This window comes from Acomys minous, assembly GCF_964271855.1.
Source record: "Acomys minous genome assembly, chromosome: 5".
Taxonomy (NCBI): Eukaryota; Metazoa; Chordata; class Mammalia; order Rodentia; family Muridae; genus Acomys; species Acomys minous.
In genome coordinates, this window is record NC_140494.1 from 105,964,949 (window position 1) to 105,992,243 (window position 27,295).

The window sequence follows — 27,295 nt, forward strand, 5'->3', positions numbered from 1 at the left end:
TAATCTGTGCCAGGACCCAGGTTTGGTTACTAGTGCTACAAACCCCAAACCAGACACACAAGGAGGCTGCACAGGGTAAAAGTATCTCATGGCTCTGGTTTTCTAAAGTGTCTGTGTAAAAGATAAGAGAAGAGGCACTTGGTCAAGAAGTGAGGTGTTGAGGGCTGGAGGTGTAGTTCAGTGATAATATTCCTACCTAGCATGTATGAGGCCCTGGACTCCATCTGAGCACAGGTGAGAGCGTTGGGGGGGCGGGCAGGTGGTGGTGAGGGAGTGCTGGAGAGCTTAAGAATGGGTAGGTTCAAAGCAGACCTCTACCACCTACTTGCTCTTTTGCTTGAGACAAGTTACCAAGTGGTTCTTGTACTCAGTCCGGAGGTCTCTAAAAGGCGAGGGCTACAGCTGTGAAGATGAAATGGGGGCTGGGGATAAAGCATATTTATCAGCCCCGCCTGTGAAGTCCCTAGGCTTGACCTCCTGTAGTGGGCCGTGGGAGTGAGTGTAATGAGCCAGCTCGTATAAAGCCTTGGCATATGTTTCCTTTTACCTTTATGTTCTTTATGATAGAGGACAAATGGGAGGGTTCAGGACAGCCAGGGCTACACAGAGAAACCCTGTCTCAAAAAAACAAAACAAAACAAAACAACAAAAAAAGAGAACAAATGGGAGGCAGCGTGTGGCAGGAGTTCATACAGATTCTCACCTGCTGCCCATTGAAACTGACGGGAATTAGTTTTCAAAGTCTACAGAGCTGATCCTGCGGACAAGCAGAAATGAAACCACATTTCTCCAAGAACATCCATGAAAATTTCGTAAGAGGGCTGGAGAGGTGGCTCAGAGTTTAAGAGCATGGACTGCTCTTCCAGAGGTCCTGAGTTCAATTCCCAGCAACCATATGGTGACTCACAACCATCTATAATGTGATCTGATGCCCTCTTCTGGTGTGCAGGTGTACGTGCAGACAGAGTACTGTGTACATAATAAATAAATATTTAAAAATTTTTCAGTAAGAAAGAAGATGCTTGAGGCAGTCCACAGCCCCCACAGGTTCAGTGAGGTGGAGAAGATTCCAGTTCCACACAGAGCCAGGTCTTGTTAGCCAGTATCTGGATAGATGGCTGACTTCCTGGGAAGAACAGAGCGTTAATATTTGCCATCTTTCCTGTTACCTGTTGGGGAGGCTGTGTCCTGAAGAGCTCAGTTGACCTGAAGGCTCCCCTTCTGTCCAGAGAAGTGTAGCACTCTTGCTGTGGGTCATAAGACCGTGCTTCCATGCCAAGAGAGTCAGGATGAGACAACAGCAGGCTACCCTTCCCTTTCCTTTCAGAGAGCTCTCAGCTCCCAGAGTGTGGTTGTCACTTAGAAGTTGCCGTTGACCCCATGTCTAGCTCCAGCCCCTAAGCTAGGTTTCCCTGGAAGAGAAAACAGACCACAATGCAAACAGATCACTAAGTCTTTTGACAGGACCTGCCTTCCTTTGCAAGTGAGAGGGAGGGTCAAGCATCATGCCCTCAGTAACCTTAGAGGTTGTGCTGAGAGGCACCTGAGGAGATCCTTGAAGCCACCCGGGCTGTCCAGCCTGACTGAAGTCTGGAAGGAGCTTTCCCACTACTCAGAAAGTGTTCCTTCAAAGGAGCAACTCAGGCCCCAGGTCATTGTTGAACACAATACAGCAATCAACTAGCAATTAATGGAGCTTAACAGCTGGATTTGCTCAAGAAAAGAGATGGCAAGAACTCAGTCCAAACCACTAGATCCCTGCATACTCAAAGCTGCTTCCCCCAGAAGAGGTGACCCACATCTGAAGAGCAGGTGGTGAAAGTGAACAAAGAGCAGTAATAAGCCTTGGAGGTGGGCGGGGTGTATCAGAAACACATGGGTGCCATAATGTGTTCTCTAGAATGCCCAGTGCTCACTACAAACAACAGAAGCCAAGAACCCCAAAAACGTATGTAATTACTAGACAAAATGCAGACTGATGCCAGATTTACCAGAAGAAAAACTTTTAGAAAAACATTATAAAGATGTCCACAGACATGGAGGAAGTCACACTTGAAGCAACAATGGTAAATGAAGCTATTATATGTGATTTCAGGTAAGGAATATCAATAGGAGACATTTTTTAGAAACATAAAAAGTTATAGGGCTGGAAAATAAATAAGTAAAGTCATTAGAAGGGCTCAACAATGGATTTGAACCAGCAGAAAGAAAAAACACAGACATAAGGATAGATTGGTAAGATTGCCCACACTGAAGTACAGAGATGAGGAGGAACTAAAAGCAGCATCAGGAGTTGGAGTCAGGAGCTTCCTCTGCACAGTGAGGAAAGACAGTCAGGAGCATCATCTACACAGTGGGAGGAGACAGTCAGGAGCATCCTCTGTACAGGAGGAAGAGACAGTCAGGAGCATCTTCTGCACAGTGGGAGGTGACAGTCAGGAGCATCCTCTGCAAGGAGGAGGAGACAGTCAGGAGCATCTTCAGTACACAGGAGGAGGAGACAGTCAGAAGCATTCTCTGCACAGTGGGAGGAGACAGTCAGGAGCATCCTCTGCACAGTGATGGGAGACAGTCAGGAGCATCCTCTGCAAGGAGGAGGAGACAGTCAGGAGCATCTTCAGTGCACAGGAGGAAGAGACAGTCAGGAGCATCCTCTGCACAGTGGGAGGAGACAATCAGGAACATCCTCTGCACAGTGGGAGGAGGCAGTCAGGAGCATCCTCTGCACAGTGGGAGGAGGCAGTCAGGAGCATCCTCTGCACAGTGGGAGGAGACAGTCAGGAACATCCTCTGCACAGGAGGAGGAGACAGTCAGGAACATCCTCTGCACAGGAAGAGGAGACAGTCAGGAGCATCCTCTGCACAGGAGGAGGAGACAGTCAGGAACATCCTCTGCACAGGAGGAGGAGACAGTCAGGAACATCCTCTGCACAGTGGGAGGAGGCAGTCAGGAGCATCCTCTGCACAGGAGGAGGAGACAGTCAGGAGCATCCTGTGCACAGTGGGAGGAGGCAGTCAGGAGCATCCTCTGCACAGTGGGAGGAGACAGTCAGGAACATCCTCTGCAAGGAGGAGGAGACAGGAGCATCCTTTGCACAGTGGGAGGAGACAGTCAGAAGCATCCTCTGCACAGGGGGAGGAGACAGGAGCATCCTCTGCAGTATGGGAGGAGTCAGAGCATTTTCTCAACAGTAGGAGTATTAGGGAAGGGTGTAGAAACAGAGGCTGAAACTGTAAGAAAAGATGGATATGAGCTTAGGAAACATTTAGAAAAAATAGTAGCCTACATGCCCAAGAACCTCAAGGACGTCCAGGTGTAGGCAGAATACAAAGGCCCACAAATAGACACGTCACAGGGAGAGCTGGTGTACTTCAACAGAGGGAGGAAACACTGAGAACAAAGGAAGATGACACCTCCTTAAAGGAAAGGCCTGTAAGGAAAACAGCTGACTACCCAGCTGAAACAGTGGCACTTACAGGGCACTGGGGTAACAGTCACATAAAAGTGTGTCTACCAGACTCCATTATCCCGCAAAACCATCTTTCAGAAAATACAATAAAATACTTTTCCAGCATGGCAAAAAACAAAAACAAACCAACCAACCCCCAAAACAAAAAAACTGAGAGAAACTGTGCTGACAGGTCCACCTTACAAAGACAGGAAGTGATAAAGGATGTTCTTTAGGTTGAAAGCAAGTATTCCTGGATGGTTATTTAACGTCTACACACAAGATTAAGAGATGAGAGAGAAAAAACTTAACAGCAGATGCCAGTTTATGGAACTGCACTTTGAGTTTAGGTTAGCAGTGGCATTTGAACTGTACCTAAGGCATCATATAGAGTTGGCTGCTACAGGAGTTAGCTGCCACAGAGAAGGCACATTCTCCAACATCATCCTCACTCTGTCACCAAGTGCAAAGCTAAGAAAGCCCCCAAAGCCACTCGGATGTGATGTCACTGGTGGGATTCCCAGAGCTCACAGCTGTGCCTTCTTCCAGGGAAAGGGATACAGGCAAAACCAGCCAAGGCAGAAGGGCTAGGTGCAGTGTCTTTGGCCTTTGCTTGGATGTACTTGGTCCTGGCATCAGTGTGTGGCAGTATGCACAGAACATTGCTTCAGAGAGGCTCAGTCTCTTTGTCCACATTTTTATTTTATGTATGCCTGATTGGTTGATTGATTGCCCACATAGCTGACCTCGATGTTAGGGTCAACTGACATCGATGACCCAGAGTCCTACACTTAGTTTTACATTGTTGATCTTCCTAGTGTCCCTACATTATATTGTTAGACCTTCTGGCACTACAGAGGCTCCCAGGCAAACAAAGACACAGGTCTCAGACATAACCCCCAGCAGCCCAGAGGTCACCCCACCTCACTCCACCCCGAAGCCACGGGGAGGGCAGATCTTTTCTCTAAGGAAGGCCACATTCTGAGTGCACACAATGCACCACACTTTACTATTTAAGTGCACCCTAAAATGAAAGAACTGCAAGTATTTCACTTTGGCCGCAGTCAGTTTAGTGTTTGAGTTGTGGTGTGCCGTGGGTAAAGTAGTCTCTGAACTCCTAAGACTTGGTGTGCTTGTAAAGCAAGAAAGAACAAGTCTCCTTGCTGATTACTACATTGCTGACATGGTGAGCTGTGTTAAGAGAGTTTCTAAGATCAAGTTCCTTTTTGCTATAATTACCTGACACACTACTAAGTTATGTGAATGCACTTCTGCGGTTCTGATCAGGAGCTGGGATCAGAGCATGCTGCACACTGGTATGCCTAACCAGGGATCTGAACTGGGAAATGCTATGAATGCAGAGGCTTTTGAATGCCAGTATGACCTGTGCCTTGTTTTGCTTTGTTTTTTGAAGCATTTAAAATTTGAGGTTTTTAGATGAGGGATGATATATGGTAAAATCTACACAATATTTCCAAATAAAAATAAACGCAGGAATTGGAAATACTGGTCGTGAACACGTTCAATAAAAGATATTCTATCTGCACTGGAGTTTCATGTCAGAGGTAGAACAGCAAGAGGCAACAACTCTACACTGTGGCCATAGGAGAGGGCACTGCGCTCAGAGGGGAGCATCCCTGACAGTAGGGTAGAAGGAAGCTACATTGTCAGCCTCACAAGCTGTGTGTGTGCTGACATTGCCTACGTGCCTGGAGACTGGACCACACTTAGCATCTCTGCTAGGCTGTCCTCTGACCCAGCTCCTGTAGCTTGCTCACTGAATTCGTCCTCCAAGGGCTTAGAACTTATCTCTAGGGTCTTCCAATCCTTTCCTGCTCCTACATTTGCCTTTTCACGGTGCTCCACTGTGAGGGCTTCCTAGTCCCCATTTCTTTCTGAGGCTCTTTCCCCACATCTCTCTCCCACTTACTTCAGAATCTTTCCTGCCTTATCTCATTAGAGATAGCTTTATCTAAACCTCATTTTGCCTACTGGCCTACTATTCTGTATCTCAGTTTTGCTTAGATTTTCTTCTTGGTTCCTATAACATTTGTCCATATATTCAGCCACACATTTTTCCCCTGAGACAGGGCTGTGCCTCCCGAGTGCTGGGATTAAAGGTGTGAGCCATCACTCCTGGCTCAGCCACACATTTACTCACTAATGTACAGCTCTTTTGTGCTCTGTGTGTGTGCATGCTATGAGTCCACATGAGTTTATTGGACAACGTTATGGACTCTGCTCTCTTTCCACTCTGATGTGGGTTCCAGGGATTGAACTCAGGTCATCAGGTTTTGCAACCTCCTGAGCCATCTATCTGGCCCTCATTTGCTTACATCTGACTTTACCAAAATACATTTTTTATTTTTTTATTTTTATTCTTTTGGTTTTTCGAGACAGGGTTTCTCTGTGTAGCCCTGGCTGTCCTGGAGTAGCTTTGTAGACCGGGCTGGCCTCGAACTCACAGTGATCCTCCTGCCTCTGCCTCCCAAGTGCTGGGATTAAAGGCGTGCGCCACCACACCCAGCTCACCAAAATACATCTTGACAGTAAGGATTTTGTCTTTTATTTTTGCTTCTAGAGATTCAACATAGGGGCTTGGACCTGCTGGACAAGAGATATGATACTGCGCCATATCCCAAGCCAGGGTTGTGTAATTTTTGATCCTTGTCAACTCTCAGAATAGTTCCCACAGAGACTGGATGGCTAGTGACCACTTATAGATCAGCTGAATAAGTGAATGAACATAGACTGATTGACAGTACAAACTTCACTGGCTTTTATTGGTTAATGCGATGTCTAACACATAGCAGGTATTCTAAGTTAAGCAGAGAACGGTCCTCCCCCCGCCATCTTTTCACTTACTTTAATTATGTGAGTTTTTAACATAGGGGATAAACATGCTTTGTATTTTCTAGTTGCATGTATAGAGAAGAGTTGCATGTTAGAGGTTTGGCTTGGAGGCAGTGGAGTGGTTATTGAGTGCGTGCTGTTCATTCATTTAGCTGACTCACTGAAGTGAATGCTGCTGCTTAGCAGTGCGTTGCGAAGTGACGACACCCATGACAGTGTGGTGTGGTTCTGCCTGATGCTCCAAACAGTATTGAGAAAATGGCTAGTTTTGCAGATCACTAAACTAATAATTCGAAACTTTCCCTATATGACTTCTTGAGATATATTTCCCCAAACTTCCTATTTGAGATCACGTGCTCTTCAACTCAACACTTTATCAAGTAAAGCTCGCTGGGTGCCAGCAGGACTTGTAGGCTTTTAAGACAAATTACTAATTCAAGAGGACTCTGCTGAGATGTAAATGATTTATTAGGAACACTATCACTGTCTTAAGATAACATTTCCCAATGGTGCCAACATGCATGGAATCCAGGAATTCCCACAAATCAATTTATTTACACCATGGATCTTTCAAAGACTGCCAGTAGGCCAGGCCATGGGAAAGACCGATTCGTAGAATCATTGTATGCCACACACTGAGGTCAGTGTTCCATTGAGCACCTTTATCTTGTTACCTCTTAGATTTTCAGGGACATTAACACAAGCATTTTAACGCATACTATCTGTTAGCTTGCTGTCACCTTTTTTAAAAAAATGTGTTGTTTTAACCATATTCTTTGTATCTGTATAAACAAAACTGATTTTCCCACTAAATTGTTTATTCTTTTGGACTATAAAGACAAGCAACATGCTTAGATTTTACAATGGAGGCAAATAAACACCATTGAGTTTATCTGCTCACTGAATCAAACAAATAGTCACTTTCTTCCCAATTAATTTCTCAATTGTTAGTCTGTATTTTTTTTTAATACTGTACCCTGCTAGTTTATATTCATAATCTGTCCAAGATGCTCAGGGAAGCCGCTGTGCTGGTCAGCACTTTACTCAGAGCATCAGCCCCAGTTTTCTGATCAAGATGTTATTTGTACCATTTGAGTGTGGGACATGTAGAAGCCAGAGGTTAGCGTTGGCTGTTTTCCTTTCTCTACCTTGGTTTTTGTTTGTTTGTTTTTGGGGGGGTTGGTTTTTTTCAAGACAGGGTTTCTCTGTGTAGCCTTGACTGTCCTGGACTCCTTTTGTAGACCTGGCTAGCCTCAAACCCACAGAGATCCACCTGCCTTTGCCTCCCGAGTGCTGGGATTAAAGGTGTGCGTCACTATGCCCAGCTCTACTTTTTTTTTTTTAAAAAAATAATTAATAAGGCCTCTCACTGGACCTGGAACTCACTGTGTCACCAGGACCAGGTGGCTTGTGAGGACCAGGTCTCCACCTTCCCAGGGTAGGAATACAGGCATGTACCAAAAGCAACACCAACATTTACATGGGTGCAGAGGAATTGAGCTTGGGTCCTCATGCTTGCAGCATGCATGCTGCAGTAAAGTGCAGTAAAGTAAAACAGCACTTTACTGATGAGCTGTTTCCTCCGCCCCCACCTGTGGTTTTGAACCACCATCTCCTGCCTTAGCCTCCTGGGTGCTAGGATTGTAGGTACATGCCACAATGCCCAAACCAAATATTTTTTGCTGAATTTTGTATATGTAAGTTCCAAAGGAAGTTTTCTGTTTTGTATGTGTACAGATGTGTATATATCTATGTATATCTGTATGTATACACACTTTTTCTGAGGGTTTTTCAAATTATTTTTTTTTGTGGTTTTATTATATCATGAGGCATTGAAACATCTGAACAAATCACTATCTGGGCAATGAGGCAGCTGCTTTCTCCTTCACTTCTTTGGGTTACTAGAGCAACTTGTCAGTAGATTAAAAAAATAAAATAAAACAAAGACAAAACCTGACAGTCTTTTGCATTGCTTCCAAGGCATGGGCTGGTACAGTACAACCTTTTCCTGTCAGATGCAGCTAGCCTAGCACCCAGACATCATGCAGAACGCCTGGTTACAGAAGGCACTGCACCCACCCCTACCTCAGCCCTGCTCATGTGTGCATGATATTTGGAGCATCTGGAAGAATGAGATAGCAATGGGAAGAAGAGGGAGGGGAAACAGTGTGAACATCTGGCCAGGAGGAGATGAGCTGAAGTTGTGCAGGGCAGGCCTGAGCATGTCGTGGGTTCAAATCCAAGCATCTTTGATGTGATTTACTAGAAACAACTCATGGAAAGTCATGATGGGATCTTCATTGGTCTTGAGCTGGCTGAGAACCTCGCTGATGATACGACTCTCTGGTGTAGGCTGATGGTCCTGTGCCATGATACTATGCTGAATTTTCTGGAACAGAAGGATAGATAACTTCATAATGGCAGCTTTCCCCAAGAACTGCTGTCCTTCCCACATGAAGCATGATGCACCAATGTAAATTGCACCTAGTTGGATTTTGTTGTTATCAAATAACTGGTAGTAATGCTGCATAAAGCTGGATCCAGTCTGCTCCCAAACTGGCTGTCTCCCATCCTGGAGAGTCACCCACCTCACAGATCTGTGGGGCTGGCATGCTGGGTATAGGAGCCAAGGCAACCCAACACAGTCCGAAACCAACTATCTCAAAGTATTTTTACCCTTTTAGGAAAATGTAGTTTTCATTGGACAAATAATAAGGACGTAGAAAGATACTTAATCATAACCTTTATTGGCTTCTATAAAGAGATTTTAATTTCATATTTGGGACTAATACATCATATCTCAGTATATCTTCAATCTTGGCGGTCCTGAAGATACTCCAATTGGCATTTCATGTTTTCTGTAGGGTGGAAACTGTAGCTATTAATCAGTGACCACCTGTTTGTCAACTTCCAGTCCTTCCCAAGCATCACTCTTCCTTTTGTCTTGAGTTTAACTACTCAGAGACATTATGTAAATGGAATCACACAGTATTTGTCCTTTTGGGATCAGCTTATTTCAGTTAACATGATGTCCATGTGTCAGAGTCATTAACAGCACATTTCATCTAGTGATAGACCCTTGGAGAAATTAGTATGCTTCAGCGCTCCTGTGATGCTGCTACTAGTGAGCACTGATGTACAAGTGAAAACCTCTTTACACTGTAAACATTTCCAGCTGTACGTAAGGGAGAAGAATCTTTTGATGAACTCTATCCTCATCACCCAGTTTTGACAGTTATTAGCCTTTTGTTGATTGTGTTTCTTCTTTTCCCGAACTATTCTATCTTATCAATTTTGAATAATTCAAGTCAAATTTAGGAGAAAATTATTTTACTCATAAATACTGATTTTTTAAAAAAGATTAATTTATTTATTGCATATGAGTGGTTTATCTGCAGAAGAGGGTGTTAGATCACATTATAGATGGTTGTGAGCCACCATGTGGTTGCTGGGATTGAACTCAGGACCTCTGGAAGAGCAGGCATCGCTCTTAACCACTGAGCCATCTCTCCAGCCCTGATTGTTTTACTTATGTAAGAGTTTTTAAAAAAAGATTTATTTTATACAATGGTCTTATGCATGTACACCTGCAGGCCAGAAGAGGGCATCAGATCACATTATAAATGGTTGTGAGCCATCATGTGGTTGCTGGAAATTGAACTCAGGACTTCTGGATAAGCAGTCAGTGATCTTAACCTCTGAGCCATCTCTCCAGCCCCATGTAAGAGGTTTTAAACAACTTAATCATAATACCTATCTTAGGGCACTGTTTACCTTTTGTTTTTGAGATAAGCTCACTATGTAGCCTAGGCTAGCCTTGAACACTGAATCTTCTTCCACGGGCTCCCACCTGCTGGGAGTACTGGCATGCGCTTTTATACCCAGCCTCCAGTAGCTTCGTAGTTTCAGATTATTTTGCAGCTTTTGACTAGGGTTATTAGTTACATGCCTTACTTAAATATTCTCTTCATCCCTTTGGTCATCTTCTCATGAGTGCTCTTTAACACACCAATCATAGCTACGTCCTTGCCTGCTAATTCCAAATGCCTGAATCATTTCACTCCGTCTTTCATGGACTATTTGTAAAGACACGTTTTATTTATTTTGTGTGTGCATGCCATAGCACACGTGTGGACGTCAGAGGACAACTTAGGAGCCGGTTCACCTGCTCTGCTGACTGAATACCCACCTTTGAGTCCAGACGCCAGGCTTGACAGCAGTCACATCTGCCTGCTGACCATCTTGCCAGTTCTGCTTCTTTGCGTTCTTTTAATTTCTCACTGTGTTGGGCAGAAGGGGGATCTCTGCAGTGATGCTGGGTTGCTACTTTGGGCAGTGCATTTTGTTCTGTCCGGTGATTAAATTGCAGGCCAACCACCCTGAACCTGTTGCATCATTAGGGTGGATCCACTTTCATTTTGCCCTTACTCTTACGTCATCCTTACTCCAAAGGTATAGTTTTCTGGAATGTTCACCAAAGCTGCTCTTTTTTCATTGAACTGGAACACTGAGATCTTCTGAGTTGTGGAACCTCTGAACAGTTCTGGCCTTCTCAGGCTCCAGGCAGCTGCTCTCTCTAGCTCCACCTCCTTTTCTTACTTTGTATAGTTAGGGGCTTGGCCAAGGACCTGAGTAGACTTGCCATGCTGACTTAACAAAAAAAAATAAAATAAAATAAATAAATAAATAAATAAAAATTAAAAAAAATAAAAAAATTGAGACAAGGTCTCCTATGTAGCTGAGGTTAGCCTCAAACTTGCAATCCCTGCTTCTTCCCTGCATATGTGTGCATCAGCATGCCTGCTTCTTTGCTAATTTTTAATGTTCTTTTTCAGTTTTCCCCCTTTGCTCTTCTATGTTATTACTTTTCTTCTTCCTGTAACAAAATCCCAGACAAGAAGCAGCTTGAGGGTTTATTTCAGTTTACATTTCGTCATGGCAAGAAGGGGGCAGCAGGCACAGGCACTGCCACACTGCAGCCAGGGTCAGCAGGCAGACAGCAGTGAACGCTGGGGTCAGCCCCCTCTGTGGCCAGGCTGGGCTTCTACTGTTCCTAACTTAGTCTAGTAAGCCCCTCACAGATAATGCCCAGAAATCTGTCTTCAAGGCGATCCCAGAGCCTGCCAATTTGATGATCAATATAGTAAAGTCCTTCCTGTCAACTTGATGGCCTAACATAGCAGTTTTAAGCCATGGCCTCCTCCCTTTGCCTTAGCGTGTAGGTTCATGGCCATCCATGGTGTAAAATACTCAGTCCAGCTTCGGAAGTCCCATGGGCTTTTTAACAGTTCCTCTGCCCAAAGTCCTCGTGTCATAGAAGACTCAAGGTGGCCTCTTACTGTAAACCCCTATAAAATCGTAAAGAAACTACACATTTCAAATACAGAGTAGCACAGAATAAACAAAAGAAAAGGATGGAGCATAGAACAGAGTAATAGAGTCAAAGCAAGGCTGAAACCCAGCAGGAAAAACACCAAATCTTAAAGCTCTATAGCCTGAATCTGGGGTTTGTGGTGGGACCATCTGAGCTCCACCGGGCATGGATAGCCCAGGCCTTCAGCTGGTCTCCATGTATCCCCCGCCCTCTCTCCTAGGCCGGCTCGGCTAGGTGCCTGCAGCTTTCCTCAGCGGATGCCCCAGGCCCTGGTGTCTCTCCCCTGCAACTTGGGCTTCACCTTCACTGCTCCACACAGTGCCTTTCAGGGCTCTCTTACAAGGACGCCTACCTGCCACATATGGCCTGGCCTCAGCAACTCTTCAACTGTGATACAAATCTTCTCTGCCCCCACAGTCCTGTGTCTTTCCTGCCTGAAAAATCAGTACTAAGCAGATGATGCCACCAGTGTCTGCTCCCAGCTCAAAATGGAGCCTGGTCCCCTTGGAGCACAGAATTAATCTCTGTATGATAACCCTGGTGAAACACTTCCCTGGGGACCTGCTTTCAAGGAGTGGGGAGTTCCTTTGGTGACGTACTCGGTCGAGGGTCTCTTCTTTCAAAAGAATTTTCATGTTCACATAATAGAGTCTCCAATGTCTAAGGTCTTGCCCTTATGACGCCGCTCTTGTAGCTTCAGTATAGACTGTCGTAATCTCTTTAACAACCCTATATCCCTGTCTTGTCTGTAGGGTTAAACTGAAACTCCTTTCTTTTCAAAGTGCACACTGTCAAATCTTTCTGCCTTGCTTTTTGATATTTCTCTCTCAGTAGGCCTGGATGAGAGCTGTAAGAAGAAACCATGTCACGGCCTGGATGCTATCCTGTGTAGATAGTTCCTCAATCAAGTGAATTCGTCCATTGCTCTCATGGTCAGCCTCACTCAGGTGCTCAACACATGGAGACTGTAGCCGATGTCCTGCTAGGATAGCATGCAAATGGCCTTTATTTGGCCAGTTTCTAATCGAGTCCTTATTCTCCTCTGAAGCTCTGGAGCCAGGCCTTCACTGTCTTCTGTGTGTCTTGGTCATTTGGTCATTGAAATGGGAGTTTCTTACAGCATGCTAGGGCTTGATACATAACTATCTCACTTAGGCCTTTTATAATCTGCAGGCCCTTCTTGGCTTATTGCATAGGGTTTGTTTGTTTGTTTGTTTGTTTGTTTGTTTCCTATGTATTCTATTGCTTAAGAAGTTGGGCTGTCCAAATCCTGGGTTTGCCTGCTCATGTCTATTGTGTGGTACAACATAATCTCCTAGCTCTGTGTTTCTTGTAAATGACCAGTTGTAGTTAATGTAATACACCTCTTCCATTGGTTCACTTCAAGTATTGGATGATGACTAGTTTTCGTAGATATTCAAAATAACCTGCAGGTTTAGGTATGTGCCTGTAATTCCTTTCTTACAGGGTTCTCTCTTGACCTTGGCTAGTTGTTCGCCTAGAGACATCATTTCATGCAAAGATACAAAGTGGAGGCTGGTCCGAGTAGCACATTCTTATAGTCCTTACATTGCAAGCTTGATTTTAGGTCCACTCAGGCTACATAGAAGACCATGTCTCAAAACAAGATTTACCCGCAAAAGTTGCAAACTATAGTTTTCTAATTCTTTCATACTTTTTGTATTTATTAGCTTTAAATAACTTTGCTTTGAAAACCTATTTAGAAACTGTAGCAAAGGCTGGAGAGATGACCCAGCAGTTAAGAGCACAAGCTGCTCTTCTGGAGGACTGGGGTTCAGTTCCCAGCACTCGCATGGCAGCTCACAACTGTCTGTAACTCTAGTTCCAGCGTATCTGACACCCTCACACAGACCAATAAACACAAAAGTCAAAAAAATTAATTAATAAAAAAAAAAGAAAGAAAAGAAAAACTGTAGCAAGGTTAAATTTCTAACAAGTTGGTACCCTGGCAGTGAGTGTCCAGTGGGGCCCACTAAGGTTGATTTTATTTCTTTTATAATACGACTGTGAGTCTATGGGCTTGAATGTCTGATGTGCTTTAGTCCATTGAGGTTTCATTCTTTCTCTCCCTCTCCAGTCTTCTCCCTTTCTCCGTCCTCTAATCCCTGAGCTACATCCCCATCCTTTCATTGCTCTCTCGCTGCTCAACTTATTCCGCTTAGGCGCCTCACCAAATTGACTTCTCAACAACTGCTTTGCTTTTGAACAAGATCCCAGGCCTGTCTTGAGCACTGTCTGTCTTGGACTTAGAATTAGACACTCCTGTCTAAAGCAGCGTGCACTCAGAGAACTGTAACCTCTGCGTCTGTAAGTGGCCGTGGCCGTGTAGCATTGGTTTTCCATCCTCCTACACAAACAGAAGCTCACTGCATGGTTATTGTTCTGCCTTGTAGGGACTCAAGACTAGAAGTGTCATTTGGATGTCATTCATTAGCTGACCTTTGCTGATACACTGAGGCAACATGAGAGACATCTATCTATTCCTGAGTTCCATTATCAAAAGACTTAGAATATGAGGCACCTTAACACAGGCCACCTTGTGACTTGGAGATACTTTTTGTTGTTTTGTTTTTGTTTTTCAAGACCAGTTTCTCTGTCCTGGGCTCATTTTGTAGACTAGGCAGGTCTCAAACTCACAGAGATCCATGTGCTTCTGCTGCTCGAGTACTGAGATTACAGACATGTGCCACCATGTACGTTTTTAAGGAGCCCTGTAAAAATCAGTCATTCTGTATGCATTCATGTAAATGGACGTGGCATCAAAGGCATCAAAAGGCTAGCATTTAAGAAGAACATAAAATGCCTTTAGTTTACAAGCCCTGCTTAGTGGCAAAGTGAATTTAAAAAATGTAGTCAGCCCTTTGTGTTGGTGAGTTCCAACTGAATGAGAGTACTGAAAAATTATTGCCTTTGTATCAGTATTTTCCTTGTCAATATTCTCTAAACAATACCTACCTGTGAAGTGACTTCACATGTGCCAGGTACCATGCAAGTGCAAGAAACAGTAATGCACACAGGAGACGCACAGCCCTTGTTAGTAGGAGAGACAAACAACACACCAGCTATAGAGACGTGTGCTAATTAGAAGATGATAAAGTACAGAAAATACGGGGCAGGGGAGCAGTGGAGAGTTGCTTCAGTGGTTAGGAGCACATGGGGAACAGAGTTCCATTCTCAGCACCAATATGGTTTCACACAACTTTCTGTGACTCCAGTTCCAGTGTACCTGATGCCTTCCTCTGGCATCTGTGGGCACCAGGCACAGCTACAGAGATAAGCATGCCAATAAAACACCCACACATAAGATAAAAATCAATAGGGCAGTTGGGAGGATTCAGGAACAAGGCTCTGATACTGTTAAAGTTCACATATTGCTGGGAGAAGAAGGAACAGCAGTCCTAAGGCAGAGCACTGCTTCTGTGTTTGCCCGTGACAGCGTAGTGCAGGGAGAACTTAGAGGTAGTAGAATACTCTGGATCTTTCGGAGCCAGCAGTAAAGACAGGGTTACTTAGCTTGTGTGTATATTTGCAGACCGTCTCACCCAAGCAGTCACTCTCGAGAAAAAGCATAGCTGCTGCCGTTTGTTCTGCAATCTGAGGTCAGCGGGAACACTGCACATGTGCATGTGTGATAAAATGGCACAGAACTGTATGCATATCTTACCCACATCAGATTGTGGGCTTTGCTATGATTGTGTAAGATTCCCCTATAATTTTGTACGATTTAGCCATTGAGGAAGACTGTGAAAACGTAGAAGTCCTGTTTGCATTCTCTTCTCAGAACAGATGCAGCGAACCAGGGACAGAGTTGGGGGTAGTATCAGAGTTGAGTGACATCAGGAGATCCGATAACCCGGGAGCCAGCTGGTGGCCCTTCACCTGAATTGGAACTAGAATTTCACTAGAAAGTATGGAGGCAAGAGCGAGGAATCACTGGATTCTGGCTACTTGTGGGGGTGGGGTTAGTAGGTTGTGCTGAACTGTTTGTTGGATGGTGAGTCTGGGAGCAGAAACCAAACAACAGCACAGAAGTCCTTGGCAGGCTGGAGAGACTGTGAGAAGCACCCTCAGCCGCCAAGACGCCTGCTGCTGTGTGCTAGCTGGAGTTTGAGCCAGGAAACAGCAACAAGCCTGCTTCCTCTACCCTCAGGCCGCCTGACCTTCAAGTTAGAGGACAATAGGACAGCAAAGGGAGTGCTCTGCTAACCTGCTTGCGGGCAGAGTGAGCTATTTTGGCCTCACCCTGGCTCTTTTGGAAAGAAGCGTTTGTTTGATAAACAGGAAGTTGTTTCCATGGCTGTAGGAAGAAGAAATGATAGAACCAAGAGGCAAAGTAATGAGTTGCTGGCTGTAGTCTGCTTGGAACAGGCCACCATGGCTTCAGGTCACCACATGAGACCAGCACAAGGACCTTCCCCTAGCTAGGCTGTGTTCACCTTTCATCCCAGGAAGCACAGTTTCTGCCCATTGCTTGGCCTGCAGTGGTTTCCATCGGCCCTGAAGAATGGTGGCAGTCTGCACACAGTGGAACAGTGACTTATTTTAAGAAACGGTAGCTCCTTTCCCCTGTGCTGCTGCTAGTGACGGGCCTCTGAGACTCCCGTGGAGCTGGTCCAGGCAAGCAAAGACTGGCCTGTGTGTGGTTTTGCTCATTGAAAGGTTAGAACCTGAATATACCACAGAGCAGCCCACCTCCATCCTGCGCCCCAGTGGACTGGGATGAAATTAGAGAGTGAATCTGAGGCAGGTCTATGTGCTGGCTCTGTGGTGCTTTTGGACTGCTGAATTCGCTCATTATTCTGTCACCCCTCAGAGGGTGTGTGAGCCTTAGAGTGCCCTGGTACTTGAAAAACTTCATGGGGGAGAGCAGATGAAGGGCAGTGCCAGGTGCCCTTCAGTCACTGGTGAGCGAGGAAGAAAACACCACTTTTGATAAGAACTGGAAAAGGAAGAAAATGGAGACTCGCTTTGCCTGGAGCCGCGTTGTAGTCAAAACTTATATCAGCTCCACGTTTCAGCCATAAGTGGCTGACTGGTGGTGGAAAGATCTGGGGGTCGCACTTTACAAAGCAGGCGTCTCCCTGATTTCTGCCTAGGGGGAAGGAGTACCAGGAACCTAGACTATCAAAAGCTAAGGTCCTGGGGCAGTTGAGACAGTGGGTCTATGAGAGCTGGGTAGCTAAGATGCAGAGCTGGCTCACTGAATGGCCTGGAGGAACTGCTTTAGAGCTGCAATCCTGACAGAGTTCCGGCTGTTTGTCTTCGACAGTTGAGTGGATTTCTAGCCCGCTGTGTGACAGTTCCTCAGTGCTGATTCAGACCTTCTGACTATGTACGCGTTGGCTGGGCTGCTAATCTGGGTTTCTCCACTAGAGGTTAAATATCCCATCTGCACTTGACATTTTGCTTCCTGCCTACTGAGCATATAGGAATATAAAGCACCCATTTGTCAGCAGCCAGCCACTGAAAGGCATGGCTCTGCAGGCACGGAAACTGCAGGCTCTTGGTTTCCTGGCACACCCACCTGACCTTAGACTGAGGGCAAACTGTTGGGTGGGGGGAATCCAGTGCATGAAAATAAAAGCTGAGGCCAAGGTGTGAATGCTGAGGCCATAAAACAGCTGGAGGTGAAGAGCACCCATCACCAGTGACTGGCAGAGTGAGGGACCAAGTGCTAGACAGAAGGAAAGCGTGCTGTGCCCACATAAAGCTCCTTGGGAGTGATGCCCACAGCTCTACCCACACTTCCAGGAGTCCTGTGTGGACCTGTGGAGCTGCAGTTCTGTGTGGTGTGAGTACCCCAGGCCACACAGTTACATGCTGCCACTGAGGCTTCCTCCAGGACCCCAGTAGTGAGGGTTGGTAGGTAGACTCCGGCCTGTTGGAGAGTATGGCACTCCAGTAACAGAACGCTTAACTACTTCCTGCACAGTGCTGAGTGAACACGTGAAAATTCAAGTTCTGTCATACACGATAACTCAGAAAAAGTACAGGTTTATCCCCAAATACAGGAACTTTTCGTTGGTCCTGGCCTGTGACAGCTGACTTCCATTTAGCAGACTGCGGGGCAGGGGTGCTGGCAGTGTTAATGTTTTATCCAAGGACAACCGATGTGACATTGTAGGCCAGGTGAGGTGGCACTGTGAAGATAAAACAGAACTGGGCTGCACTCCACCAGCCTGGACTCTATAATAATTTTGAGAACTTCCCAGTCATTTTAGAAAAATAAGGTACTTAGACATTCACAAAGAATTTTTTTTTAATAGAAGAAAATCACTTATTTTGGAGATCACAAAATTAATCATTCTGTCATATTTAAGAAGCTTTTGATGTGTTTTGGTAATTAGTGTTTACTGCCAGACGAATGTCTCTTGGGCATTTTAATTAGTGGGTGGCATGGCCAAATGAGCTTCTGATGGTAACCCTTCAGAGGAGTTTATTCTTTCGTCTCTCAAGAAGAGCGGTCTCCTCAAAGCTCTTTAATTAGACCAAGTTTAGCAACTAAAACATATTATTAGAATAATTAGGCCCCTCTTAGGGGAATGGGGGCCAGGGAACAGGTACTGTTAGAGAGCGATCGCTTAAAATCTAGCGCCCTGCCTCTGCTGGCCCTCTGGCTTCCGTGTGGCTTGTGTTGCCTCAGCCAGGGACTGTGTGCCGTGTGCCCTGCCCCATCTCACCAGAAGCCGAAAAATGGTGTAAGCCCGTGTAGCCCATCCTTTCTCCCTAGTAAATTACAAGTAACTGTGGTTTTGTTTTGCTTTGTTTTGTTTTTAAAGGGAAAGGCTTTAAAGATCTTGTGTATAGGAAACAAAACATTATAGCAGTTCTTTTAAGGACTGTTTGTTTTGTCTATTTTTGGAGATTTCAAACAAATTTCCTAGGTAGCCCAGGCTGGCCACAAACATGATGTTCCCCCCACCCCCCAGGCTCTCAAGTACTAGGATGATGGCTTTTCACACCTGGCTTGAGGTGTCTTTCTTAGTAATTATATATTTTTATAACAGTAGTAGTAGTAGTAGTAATAATAATAATAATAATAATAATAATAACGACGACAACAACAACAACAACGTGTTTGTCTCTGTGTGTTGGTGTGCCTGCATTATGTTCACAGTCTAGAACTGTGTCCCTTGCTTTTAAAAATGCAATGTATGTTTTTTCAAAGTCTGCCATGTAGATGGCTTTTCCTCTAGCTGCCCTGCTGTGCCATCCTCCCTGGCTCCAGGCTGCCTTTCTCTGAGCTCTTGGTCTTTGCAGTCAGCGCTAGTAGTGATACTTTGCCCTAAATTCTGTTTTCTTCTAAGTTTGAAAAAGCTAGCTATGACTTGTCCTGTAGGTGCGATGTCACCAAAATAACTGGTCGATTTCAGTAAACCTAATAAGCAGTCATGTATACATCTATATTGCTTAATTTTTTTACTTCTTTATTATCTCAGGATATATATGATAACAATTTGATGGCAAATGTGTCCTTTTCAGCAAGATCTTTTGGTTAAAGGACTTTTCACAGATGGTTATTGGATGTTTCCAACAGAACATACTGTCTGTCTGTCTGTCTGTCTGTCTGTCTATCTATCTATCTATCTATCCATCCATCCATCCATCCATCTATCTATCTACCCATCTATCTTTAGTTTTCCCAAGACACGCTGTCTTCGAATTCACAGAGATCCACCTGTCTCTGCTTCTGTTGTGATTAAAGGTGTGCCACACCACACCCAACCATCATACACTCTTTAACTGTGGAGCCATCTTTCCAGTCCCATGGCTGACATTTTTGTTTGTTTGTTTGTTTGCTTTCTGAGACTAGGTTTCTCTGTGTAGCCTTGGCTGTCCTGGACTGGAGTTGTAGACCAGGCTGGCCTCAAACTCATGGAGATCTGCCTGCCTCTGCCTCCTGAATGCTGGGGTTAAAGGTGTGCGCCACGGCGCCCTGCCCATGGCTGACATTTAATCTGGTCAGCTGTCATGATGTAGAGCTAGGTAGGTTAGGGTATGAGTGAAGCTGGTTGGCTTAGTGTAAACTTCATATCTTACTCTAAAGGAATGTATTTTTAAATCTGCTATAATCATTATGGGGCAACCAAACTGGTTTTTCTGTCCTGAGGCTCTCCTGACCTCTACCTCTAATAGCACAGGGGGTGTTACATGTGAGGTTTTTTTTGGTTTGGTTTGGTTGATATTTCCCCCCCTCTATTCTAGCCACTTGGTTATTGGTTATTTTTCTTGGTAGAAACTTCTTGGTTTTCATTTAATACTATCAGGCCAGGCGTGGTGGCGGCTGCCTTTAATCTCAGCACTCGGGAGGCAGAGGCAGGAAGATCACTGTTCAAGGCCAGCCTGGTCTACAAAGACTAGTCCAGGATAGTCAAGACTATACAGAGAAACCCTGTATCAAAAAAACAAAAAAACCAACAAACAAATAAATCAATTAATATTAAGAACAGAAGATTGATCTATAAAGATGTATATGTATTTTTTGTGTCTGATTATAGAGAAGCCAGCCTGGACAGAGCCTTGCGTAAGGCAGTCTCCCACCTTGTGATGTCGGCTCTGTTTTAAGATGCTTGGTTGCAAGGACTCTGCTTTTTGACACACTCTTCTAACACAGGAAATGCTTGTCTTCATGTGTGTTTGCTTATGCACATGTAATCCTTTGCAGTGGGGAGTGAAAGGGAAGGCATTAAGTATTTTGATTCTTGGAAAATGGGATTAAGCCCTGAGAACATTTTTTTCTTGTGGTATTCCAATGAGTACTTTCTGGTTTTTTTGTTTTTGGGGGGTGAGGGGTTGGAATTTTCAAGACAGGTTTTCTCTGTGCACCCCTGGCTCTCCTGGCTGACCAGGCTGGCCTTGAACTCAGAGTTCCATGTGCCTCTGCCTCCTAAGTGCTGGGATTAAGGGGGTGTGCCACCACTGCCAGCATCAGTGTGTTGTACTGCCCGCTCTCATCTCACATGGGCTGAGGCTTAAAGTGGCTGGTGAGTTTCTCTAGATGTGCAGAGGAATGTGCCCTGCTCTGTTCAGGCTTTGTTGGTTTGCTTCTTTTAGATTTCCTTGTGTGTGTCTAAGTATTTTACCTGTGTGTGTGTGCCACATGCATACCTGGTGTCCATGGAAATCAGGAGAAGGCATCTGATCTCCTGGAGTTGTATTCACAGGTGGCTGTGAGCCACCCTGTGTGTGCTGCAAACTGACCCTACGCCCGCTCTCCAGCCCCTCTGGTCACTTTTCAACCCTGTCATCCAATGGCTGTTTCATTGGCCTCCCTAGACTGCCTGTGTGGCTATGCCAGCTTCATGCATGGTGCTGACTCTGCTCCTGTTCACCACAGACCACCTGGTGGCGCACGGAAGAATGGCAGAGAAGGAAGCTCGACGGAAGTTCAAACAGATTGTCACAGCTGTGTATTTTTGTCACTGTCGGAATATTGTTCATCGTGATTTAAAAGCTGAAAATTTGCTTCTGGACGCCAATCTGAATATCAAAATTGCAGGTGAGGTGTGTGCTGAATGTATGTGGTGAAGACGGGACAGCGCGGAGGCGCTTTTCTGTCAAGGTTCTTAAAGCAAGAGGGAAGAACCCCTGTTGGCGTACTTTCAACCAACTATTTTTATTTTGGGGTTCTTTAAATCTCTTTCTCCCTTCTCCACCCCAATCCCTCCCAACACCCCTAGGGAAGAAAGAAGGTTAGCAGGGAGATGGGGCTTAGTTGTCCTTAGCTGCTTCCTGCTGTTTAGGGTCATTGGGTTCCTTGGGGGCAAGTCTAGTCCTTGTTTCAAGATATCTCCAACTTCTCCTCACACTGCATCAACAGCAACCAGGAGCAGCGGGTGGGGGGCGGGGGAGGAAGGGAGGCACCAGCAGCCTTCTTCTTTCTTGGAGTCCCCAGTCTCTTCTGGGTCTGGCTTTTATCCCCACTGATAAAGACCACCCCTCTGCATGAGGTGGTTCACAGCTGACAAAGATCACAGCCTTCTCAGGGGACAAAATCAGCTGTGGACAAACTGGAGCAGCCCCCATATCCCACACCTGGGATTAAAACAAAAACACGTTTATATATAAACCAAAACTTCCACAGCAAGCCCCTTATTTAAAAAGAAAAGGGGGAAAAGCATGGTGAAAGTAGGGGCAATTTAGGCTCCTTTTTTTTTTTTTTAAGTTAGAGCTGGGTACTAAACTCAGGGACTTGAACATACTCAGGACACTTATACCACCAAGTTATATTCCCATTCCAGACTTCACTTTAATAATTAATAAGCTTTTAAAGTACATTTTAAAAATATAGTACTAGCCACTAGCCGGAACACTTTAGGAAGAAAGTAAAAGATAGTATTCAAATTCTATTACTTTGTTTGATAAATCCTTTGTAAATAAAGAGGATAATTTGTCTTTGGTTTTGTTTTATTTAAGACAGGGTTTTTCTATGTAGCCTTGGCTGTCCTGGAACTTGTTCTGTAGGTCAGGCTGGCCTCGAACTTACAAAAGGTCCGTGAGCCTCTGCCTCTCAAGTGTTGGAATTAAAGAAATGTGCCACCACTGCCTGGATGGAATGAAGGAAACTGTTGAAAGGATGCGTTCAGCGTCTCTTGCACCACCGAGGACAGAACCCTTGCTCACTCCGCAGACTAGTTTTTGAAGGTTTTGTAAGACTAGATCTTACAGGGGCAGGAGAGATGGCTGCTCTTCCAGAGAACCTGGGTTTAATTCCAAGCACCCACATGCCAGCTTATAATTGCCTGTAACTACAGTTTCAGGGGTCCAACACTCTCACACAGACGTACATACAGGCAAAATCAATGGACATAAAGTAAAAATAATAGCCAGTCGTGGTGGCGCACGCCATTAATCCCGGCCTGGTCTACAAAGGGAGTCTAGGACAGCCAAGGCTACACAGAGAGACCCTGCCTCAAAAAAAAAAAAAAAAAAAAAAAAAAACCAAATAAATAAATTTTAAAAATCATTACAAAATGTTAAAGAATAGATCTTACGGTGCCCCAAATATAATATAATGCTTATTTAAAGCTGCTTTGTCTTTTAAGGTGGGAAAAGGTGGGTTTAGGACCTATTGAGATTTTTCTGAGTATTTTTTCTATATATACAAATACATGCTTCCAGATCTCACAGCACTCAGGGTGCTACTTAGCTGGGCTTAACCTGTTTCCTCCTTCCGTCCAGCCTTTTATCTCATATCCCACTAGTTGCCCAGCTAAGTGCCCTACGTTTCCTCCCTGTGGCTTACACGTGTTGCCTGACAGATACAAGCCCATCTCCCTAGACGAGCAGAAAGGGGGTGCACGGGAACTGTAAATAGAAAACAGGTATCTCTGACAGTTTCTAGTATTACATTGTATGTCCCCTGTCTCCTAGAGGAAAATAGAGCGGTTCATGCTGAAAACTGAAGTATTGTTAGGATTTAATTGCCTTGAAAAGCCAAGGAGTCAAGGGCTGCCCTCAGATTTCCCTAAGAAGGGCAGAAGTTGAGAGTTCAGATTTGTATCCTGTTCAAGGTCAAAGTTCCTGAGCGAGCAGCTGTCAGTTGCGGTGGCTTTGTCTCTTGGGTGTAGACTGTTCCTGTTTAACTCTTCCTTGGAACATCACCTGGTCCTGTCCTGACCCCAGGCCGAGAGCTGGACTCTTGTTCCGTCACCACGCTGAACCTGGCGTGACACGGTCGGCAGGGACCAAAGGTGTCCTTTCTGGCTTGATGAGACTAAGCCTGGCACTCTCACTCCTCCGGCCTCAGCCTGCCAAAGAACGCTACTTAGCACCGCACCACGAGCGTCCTTTGTCTTTATGTCAGTTGTGGCTGTTCCCATAGAATTAGGGAATGTGGAAAGGCCTAGCAATTTCAAACCCTCTTTTGTAATTATATTTTTGTGGCTTCAATAAAATTAATTGTAGACAATTCCTACTAGAGCTTACAGAACTCAGAAGTGTGACACCTGGGAGACTGAGGAGGAGGATCTTGATTTGAGGTAGCCTGGATGCACAGTAAGACCCATCTTTATAAAAAAAAAAAAAAGTACAGTGCAGGGCTGGAGAGATGGCTCAGAGGTTAAGAGCACTGTCTGCTCTTCCAGTGGTCCTGAGTTCAATTCCCAGCAACCACATGGTGGCTCACAACCATCTATAATAAGATCTGGTGCCCTCTTCTGGTGTGCAGGCATACATGCAGGCAAAATACTGTAAATGTAATAAATAAATAAACAAATCTTTTTTTAAAAAGTACAGTACAGCAGGCTGTCTTAATTAGCTTCTTATTGTTAGTGAAACAAATTAGCACAAACTCCATGGCTCAGGGTCAACAGTTTTCTAAGTAAACTTCTGGAGGTCAGTATGCCTTTCAGGGATAACATCTGGTTAGCAGTCCTGGTCAGGGACCTAAAGGAAGAACTCAGATTTTTGCCTTCTTTACCTTGTCAAGGGAACCTGCCTTCCTTGGCATAGGCCCCCTCTTCACAGCGCTCCAACCTCACGCTTCAGTTGTCGTGACCCTGGTCCTCCTGACTCCTGGTACTGTGAGAAACCCTGTCATTGCGTCAGGCCCTCCTAGATCATTCAAGGCCACCTTTGAAATTTACCAGTGTTAACTTGGTCACTCGCACAGAAATGTGGAGGTGGTTGGAACGTGGATGTGTTTGGAGGACATTATTCAGGCCCACCACAGTGTCACTCCCAGGGTCCTTGGATTATTTAAATAATTTTTAAAAAGCCCATGTTTATATTTTATAGTTTTATTCTGCATATATGACCTAAGGTTAAAGTGTGTTTTTGTTTTGTTTTGTGTTTTTTTTTTTTAATTCTTGGTACATGATTTTCACTTTAGAGTCATTCTGATTAAGTTAAGGAAAATTCTTGTGTCATTTAGTTTTTTTCATGGAAAAACCAAGAATAAAAGCAGAGGTCATTGATAATTGAAATTAAAATTATTGAAATATTAGGCAAGGCGATTTTTGGGGGGTGGTTGTTCTTGTTCTTTGGTTTTTGGTTTTGAGACAGGGTTTCTCTGTGTAGCCTTGGCTGTCCTGGGCTCACTTTGTAGACCAGGCTGGCCTCAAACTCACGGTGCCTGGCTAAATATTTTTCTTTGTGTGTAATTAAAACAAATCCAAGCAGTCGTAGTAGGAGTCTGTCTGCTGATGTGTCAGTGAACAATACTGGAGTATTGGCAGCCAGCCTCACGTATTCTGTGTTTTAACACATATACTTTAGCACAATTTTAAAGTTCATTTTAAGTGTTTACATTTTTAGTATTTGTTTTCAGAGCAAAACAGAGACTAAATTGGGACTGTAGTTCATGGTCGGCTACAATGCCCAGTGTTTATCTCTCAGTGACTGCTTGTGCATTCTTTCTTTTACATGCCCTCATTATGTGGTTTCTTGGTCATTGCTTAAGCTTTTGGGTTTTTTTGCTAGAATTTCGTTCATTCGTACCTGCCATATCTTCCTTGAACTTAATGGGCCACTAGGATAATGCCTTCAGTGGAAGCCAAGTAGAACATGACCAAGTACAGAGGGGGTTGTTGAGTGGTTTTGATATGATATGGTTGATAAGTAATGAAATCAACTTTAATTTTAAGAGCTAAAAGCAGCTATTAGAGCCATAATCTTTTCAATGGTTATTTTTAAAAATAATTTATTTAGTTTTATTTTATATGCATTGGTGTTTTACTTGCCTGCGTGTCTCTGTGAAGGTGTCAGATCTTGGAGTTAGAGACACTTGTGAGCTGCTATGTGGGTGCTGGGAATTGAACCCTGGTCCTCTGGAAGAGCAGTCAGTGCTCTTAACCACTGAGTCATTTCTCTAGCCCTCAATGGTTATTTTTGATACCATATTAGAAGCCTTAGAAGAAGCCACTGTGTATGAAAGACATGCATATACAAGAGAGAAAATGAAGTTTTTGGTTGTTTGTGCAAATGTGCACGTGTGTGTGTGTGTGTGTGTGTGTGTGTGTGTGTGTGTGTGCGCGCATGTGTGTAAGAAAGGGTCTTCTTATATAGCTCAGATTGGCTTTCAACTCAAGAGCCTCCTATTTCAGTCTCCAGATAGCTTGTACTGCAGGCATACGCCACCATCTCTGCTTGGAAGAAAAAAAAAGAGCGATTTGTTTTATTAAGATGTTAATAGTCTTGGCACACCTATGCTCTTAGCCACTAATGAGACTAAGAAAATAATTTGAGTTTGAGGCCAGTCCGGGCAACTTTTTGAGACCCTATCTCAAAAGAAAGAAAGAAAGAAAGAGAAAAGAAAAGAGAAAAAGAAAAAGAAAAGAAATGGATGAGAGTACTGAGCCGCAGAGTGCTTACCTTGTATCAGTTAGGTTCTGGGGTCCTTGGTACCAACAAAAAAGGATCCTTCGGCTATAGCCACTCATCTTTAAACTATGTATGTTAAGAAGCAACTGAATTTGGAACTAATAAAAACTTGAATTAAGAAATGTAAGAAGGGGAATAGGGCAGAAGAGGGAAGGAGGGTGAAAATGGGAAGATACAAGTGAGGCGGTAATAACTGTGATGTAATGTGAATAAATTATAAAAAAAGAAATGTAACAAATTTGCATTTTGATGCCAGTATTTATCAAATGGTTTTTGTTTTGTTTTGGTTTGGTTTGGTTTTTTGAGACAGGGTTTCTCTGTGTAGCCTTGGCTGTCCTGAACTCACTTTGTAGACCAGGCTGGCCTCGAATTCATAGCAGTCCACCTGCCCCTGACTCCCAAGTGCTGGGATTAAAGGCATGTGCCACCACGCCCAGCCTGGATTTTGTTTTAAAAGCATTTTGGCCACTAGACTGGTCAAGGTACTTGCTACCAAGTTTGATGACCTAGGTTCTAGCCCCAGGACCCATGTGAGGGAAGGAGGAAATTGACCCTGCAAAGTTAGTTGTCCTCTGATCTCACTGTGTGGTCCTGGCTGGTCTGGAATTCCACGTAGACGAGGTTGGCCTCAAGTTCACAGAGGCCTGCCTGCCTGCCTGTATCTCTTGGGTACCACCACACCCAACTAAAGTTTTTAAATTTTTATTTACATCATCTGGACACAGTTGTTCATATCTGTAACCATTACACTTGAATGCAGAGGCAAGAGGCTAGCCATGAACTCATGGCTAGCCTTAGCCACATAGTAAATTCCAGGCCAACCAAGACTGCAGAATGGGATCCTATCTCAAAGAAATAAAGTGTTCATTGTAGAAGAGGAGTAAGTTCTGGTTTTGTTTGTTATTTTCACTTTTTGAGTGAATTGCTGTGGTAATTTGTGTTTAATAGCTGAGCTTCAGAGAGCTTACTGTATAAGCTGTCTTCAGTGTCCATGCAGTTCTGGTGCTGGCCTGTGGAAGGGCGTGGTCCCTGGGCATGAGGGGCACAGCTGTCAGAAGAGGTGACCGTAACTGCACACTTTACAGTTTTCTTGTTGGTTACTTTTTCTACATCTGATTCTAGAGAGAAGGAAAAGTCACTATATAGTAGGTTTTCCCCCTGGTTTTAGAATTTAAAAATTCGTCCTAATCGCAGTAACAAGCCTGTCTTCTGTAGAGTCTCTTCAGTGATGTTTTGTTGTGACTGGCATCTAGTAAGGCTCCAGCATCTTGAGGCA

The 27,295-nt window shown here is 44.5% G+C and overlaps 2 protein-coding genes across 9 annotated transcripts in view; one reads left to right on the plus strand and one right to left on the minus strand.

The window, feature by feature from the left end:
• Positions 1-27,295, plus strand: part of SIK3 (SIK family kinase 3) — a 213,391-nt gene that overhangs the window by 115,608 nt on the left and 70,488 nt on the right. For all 8 annotated transcript variants that reach the window (XM_084782642.1, XM_084782637.1, XM_084782636.1 and 5 more), the window contains exon 4: positions 21,035-21,196. In XM_084782642.1, coding sequence (XP_084638768.1) covers positions 21,035-21,196 — 162 coding nt within the window. The remainder of the gene's footprint in view (positions 1-21,034; positions 21,197-27,295) is intronic.
• LOC311597972 (nuclear transport factor 2-like) lies at positions 8,099-9,573 on the minus strand. Its single transcript, XM_084782672.1, has one exon. It carries the CDS (start codon positions 8,830-8,832, stop codon positions 8,536-8,538), a length of 297 nt encoding a protein of 98 aa, XP_084638798.1. The 5' UTR covers positions 8,833-9,573; the 3' UTR covers positions 8,099-8,535.